Source organism: Arvicola amphibius, chromosome 8, assembly GCF_903992535.2.
Source record: "Arvicola amphibius chromosome 8, mArvAmp1.2, whole genome shotgun sequence".
Taxonomy (NCBI): Eukaryota; Metazoa; Chordata; class Mammalia; order Rodentia; family Cricetidae; genus Arvicola; species Arvicola amphibius.
The window spans coordinates 79922211-79927360 of record NC_052054.1 but is presented as its reverse complement, the minus strand read 5'-3'; the positions used below and the strand labels follow the sequence as shown (position 1 = coordinate 79927360).

Genomic DNA, 5150 nt, shown 5'->3' with positions numbered 1-5150 from the left:
CCTCATGTATTCTGGTGTTGAGCTCACTAGACAGTTGACGCTAACCTTGAACCCCTGATCCTTTGCCTTTCCTTCCTAAGTGCTGGGAGTGTAAGAGTGCCACCATGCGTGAGGCGTCTTTGTGTGGGCTTTTTTTCTTTTATTTTATATGTATGAGCATTTTACCTTCATGTGTGTCTGTACCGAGTGGATACCTGTGCCTGTAAAGGTCAGAAGGCATTGGATCCCATGGGAGTGGAGTTACCATTGGTTGTGAGCTACCATTTGGGTGATGAAATCAAACCTGGGTCTTCTGCAAACACACCCAAGTAGTCCTAACCATAGAGCCATCTAACTCCCTTGGTGTGCTTTTGTTGTTGTTTTGGTTTTTTGTTTTGTTCAAAATGGGGTTTTTCCATGTAATAGCCCTGGTTGTCCTGGAACTAACTTTGTAGACCAAGCTCGTCTCAAACTCACAGAGTTTGAGAGATCCACCTGCCTCTGCCTCCCAAGTGCTGGAATTAAAAGTCTGTTCCACCACTGCCAGCCTGGTCTACAAAGTGAGTTTCAGGTCAGCCAGAGCTGTTAAACAGAGAAACCCTGTCTCAAAAAACCAAAACCAACCAAACGAAAATCCTATGCAATCAGATTTTTCTTTGGGTCGTTAGCTCACAAATAACCACAGGATGACTTAATTATGAAAGCTCGGCCTTAGTTTAGGCCTGCTTTTAACTAGCTTTTCTAACAAGTTAACTCATTACTTTACATTTTGTCATGTACCAACCATCCTGCTCCTTCCACGTCTGATTCATCTCCTACTTCCTCTCTCTCTGCCCAGCAGTCCCACTTATTCCTCCTGCCTAGCCATTGGCCATTCAACTCTTTATTACACCAGTCACGGCAATATAGCTTCACCCAGTGTACAAATATCCCACAACACCCTTATGTCGAGTGTGGTGAAACAGGTCTTGCCAGCACTTAGGAGAAAGAGGCAGTCGGATCTCTTGAGTCGAGGCCGACTTGGTCTGCATAGTGAGTTCCAGGACAGCCAGGGCTATCTGGGGAGGCCTATCTAAATAAAAGGACCCCTTCTTTAAAAAACAAAGCAAAATCAAAAAAGGTAAACCAGTAACTGAAAAATTCTGAGACAGCCATGGCCAGTGAAGTCTGTGTGGGCTCTAGACAAAACCAGCCTTGGGAAGGGTGCATCCTGTGCCAGGCGCCACTGCAGCAGAACAGCAGAGGTGTTGCGAACATGACAAAGCTTGGTGCTGGCCTTGGTAGGCAAGCAGGGTTTCCTGGCGGGTGCTGTTGCTTCTGTAAACTGGCCTGCTCCCTTGCGATCAGATTGCAGTCTCCCTTGTCCGTGCTTTATCTGTTGACTCAGCCTCTCTCATAAATAAATGTGAGAGTAAATGGCTCGGTGAATAAAGGCACTTGCTACCAAACCTGACAGCCTGAATTGGATCCCTAGGACCCACACGGTGGAAGAAGAGACCCAACTCCTTCAGTTGTTCCCACCCGCCACATACATGCACACACACGCACAAATGTAAAACAGATCATGTGTATCTGTATGTAAGTAGATCCACCGAATGGTGTTATTTCGTGAGAATGTTAGCAATTTGATAGGGGCCTTTCCATAGTTTCCTTTCCTACTCGGCATCTGTGATGAGCAGTGAAATCCCTTGTGCTTGGCATCTTTTGATACTGGATGACAGAAACTGGTTCTTCATTTGCACTAGATATAGACCAGCCTCGTCTTTCTATAAACGCCAGTGTCTCACTTAGGGTTACTCTTCCTGTGATGAAACACCAAAAGCAAATTGTGGGGACGGGAACTCATACAGGGCAGGAGCTGGAGGCGGGAGCTGATGCAGAGGCCGTGGAGAACTGCTTACTGGTTTCTCCTCATGCTTTGTTCAGGACCACCAGGCAAAGGATGACACCACTCACCATGGGCTGGGCCCTCCTCCATCAATCACTAATTAAGAAAATGCCCTACAGGCTTGCCTACATACAGGCATTTTCTTTATTTATTTATTTTTGTTTTTTGATCCTCCCCTCCCCCAGGGTTTTTCTGTGTATCTCTGGCTGTCCTAGAACACTTTCTGTAGACCAAACTGGCCTCAGACTCAAAGAGATTGCCTACCTCTACCTCCCAAGTGCTAGGATTAAGATCATGCGCCGCCACCACCCAGCCCAATGAGACCTCTCTCTCTCTCTCTCTCTCTCTCTCTCTCTCTCTCTCTCTCTCTCTCTCTCTCTTTCCTTCTTTAAGATTTATTTGTTGTATATACAATTTTCCTCCTGCATGTACACCTCCATGCCAGAAGGGGTCACCGAATCTCATTACAGAGGGTCACTAGCCATCATTTGGTGGTTGGGAATTGAACTCAGAACCTCTGGAAGAGTAGCCAGTGCTCTTAACCTCTGAGCCATCTCTCCAGCCTCCCCAGTGAGATTTCTTATTCAAACCATTGCATCATGAAAGTCTAACAACCTGAGCCAGGCAGTGGAGGTGCTCACCTTTAATCCCAGCACACAGAGGCAGGTGGATCTCTGAGTTAAAGGCCAACCTGGCCCACAGGATACAAACCCTGCCTCAAAATAAAAAAATAAATAAATAAAAAAAGAACAGTGGTTTTGTCTTTCTGAGTCAGTGTTGATTCCCTGGGACAGTGGTTGGCACATGGCAGGACTTGTCCTCTGCTGGCCACATGCGTCAGTGGGCAAAGTAAGGAAATGTGGTTTGTCACCGGAGGAGGAGTTAACGCTGATTGTCTTTTACAGGTCTCAGCCTGGGATGACCGCAGAGCAGAAGGCACATTTCCTGGGAAGATCTGACCTGGCTCCACCCACCTCTCCTCTGTTCGCTCTCCTCTCCCCATGCAGTAAAGGGGGACCTGGGTATATGATGGTCCCTACTCTGGGACCCTGAATCATGATGCAACACCTAATAAAATTTCACTGAAAAGTTTGACACTGTGTGTGTAGGACAGCTGGGCAAGTAATGGGGTACACTGGCCCAGAGGGGGCCTCACGTGGTTATTGTTCTTATTTTAAAACGAAGAGTAGATTTTTTTTTTTTAAAGATTTAGTTATTTCAGCTGTTGGAGGCGCACGTCTTTAATCCCTGCACTGAGGAGGCAGAGGAAGGCGGATCTCTGTGAGATCGAGGCCAGCCTGGTCTACAGAGAGTTCTAGGACAGCCAGTGCCTCATAGGGAAACCCTGTCTCACAAAAACAAAAAAAAAATTATGTATTATTTTATGTGTATGTGTACACATGTAAGCCTGAGGGGACGGAAAGAGCTGGAGTTACAGACAGTTGTAGGTGCTGGGAACCAAGCTCCAGTCCTGCACGAGCAGCAAGTGTTTTGTTTATGGGTGTTTTGTCTGCATGTGTCTGTGTGCAATGTGCATGCAGTGCCTGCAGAGGCCAGAAGAGGGCATCAGACACCCTGAGGTGGGTTGTGTAGCCTGTGGTGAACTGCTATATGGGTGCTGGGGATTGAACCTGGATCCTCAGAAGGAATACCCAGTGCTCATAGCCACTGAGCCATCTCTCCAGTCTCCATTTCTTTCCTGCTTGTTTCACATTTATTTTGTTTATTTTGTAAAGGTTTATTTATTATGTATGCAGTGTTCTGCCTGCATGTGTACTTGCAGGCCAGAAGAGGGCACCAGATCTCATTACAGATGGTTGTGAGCCACCAGGTGGTGGTTGGGAATTCAACTCAGGACCTTTGGAAGAACAGCCAGTGCTCTTAACCTCTGAGCCATCTCTCCAGCCCTACATTTTTATTTTATGAATTTTGATCACCCCTAGGTTAGTGGAGTGGATGGTCACACAAAATAGCTTCAAGTCTCCAGTGTGCTAAAATTAATCTCCATGTTGCCCCTAATGTGGATAGGTTTTTTTTTTTTTCTGGCAGTATTGGGAATCAAACCCAAGGTCTCATGCATGCTAAGCAAGCTCTCTGCTGCTGAGCTGCAGCCCCAACTAGAGTCAGCAGTTGTGAACAAAGCCCCATCCATTTCTTCTACCTTTTCTCCTTTCTGTTTTGTCTTGTCATAGGATGACCTTGAACTGCAGATCCTCCTGGCTTTACCTCCCAGGTGTCGGTGTTACAGGGTGCTGCACACCATGCCTTGGTTCTTCCCCATAGTTTTTTTGTTTTTGTTTTGTTTTTTATTTTCCTGCATATGTGTGTGTTGGGGAGGCTGTGTGCATGACTGCTACATTCTTGGAGGTTGGAAGAGTGTTTTGGATCTCCTGGAACTGGAATTACAGGATGGGGAGCTATGAACTGCTTGATGTGGATGCTAGAAACCACACTCAGATCCTCTGCAAGAACAGCCAGTGCTCTTAACCTGAGCCATCTCTCCAGCTCTCCTCCTTAGTGAAAATTAAATTTACTTAAAAAAAGTAAATCCTAGCCGGGCGATGGTGGCGCACGCCTTTAATCCCAGCACTCGGGAGGCAGAGGCAGGCGGATCTCTGTGAGTTCGAGACCAGCCTGGTCTACAAGAGCTAGTTCCAGGACAGGCTCTAAAGCCACAGAGAAACCCTGTCTCGAAAAAAACAACAACAACAACAAAAAAAGTAAATCCTGCCAGGTAGTGGTGGTGCACACCTTTAATCCCAGAGGCAGAGGCCGGTGAGTCTCATGAGTTCGAGGCCAGACTGGTCTACAGAGCGGACTAGTTCCAGGACAGCTAGGGCTGTTAAATACAGAAACCCTGTCTCGGAAAAACAAAGAAGAAGGAGGTGAAGAAGAGGAAGAAAAAGGGGGAGGAGGAGGAGGAGGAGGAAGAAGAAGAAAAGAAGAAGAAGAAGTCAATCCTCAAGATTTTTCCTCTATTGTAACTATGCGTAGGTTTTGTTTTAGCTCAGGCTGGCTTCAAATTTACAACCTTCCTCTGCTCCATAAATTCATGGCTTACATGCACGCACCACCAGCTGGACTTTTAACATTCTAAAATGCAGGAAATTCTCAGGCCTAGTAACAAGCTCCTGCTCGAGGTTCCCTCTCCTGTCCTAGGTCTCATTCCTCTTCGTGTGTTTATCACCATGATGATTGATGAAGTCAGTGAAACGCTGGGCTGTAGTGGTGCACGTTTAATCCCAGCAGAGGCAGTGGATCTCGAGTGAGTTCTAGGACAGCC

At 46.7% G+C, this 5150-nt stretch overlaps 1 protein-coding gene across 1 annotated transcript in view; it reads left to right on the top strand.

Annotated features, from left to right (window-relative positions):
* The window catches only part of LOC119820632 (cytochrome c oxidase subunit 6B1), a 10114-nt gene extending 7155 nt beyond the window's left edge, over positions 1-2959 (top strand). Inside the window, exon 4 of the mRNA XM_038339149.2 lies at positions 2773-2959. Coding sequence (XP_038195077.1) covers positions 2773-2826 — 54 coding nt within the window. The 3' untranslated portion in view covers positions 2827-2959. The remainder of the gene's footprint in view (positions 1-2772) is intronic.
* Positions 2960-5150: the final 2191 nt, after the last annotated feature.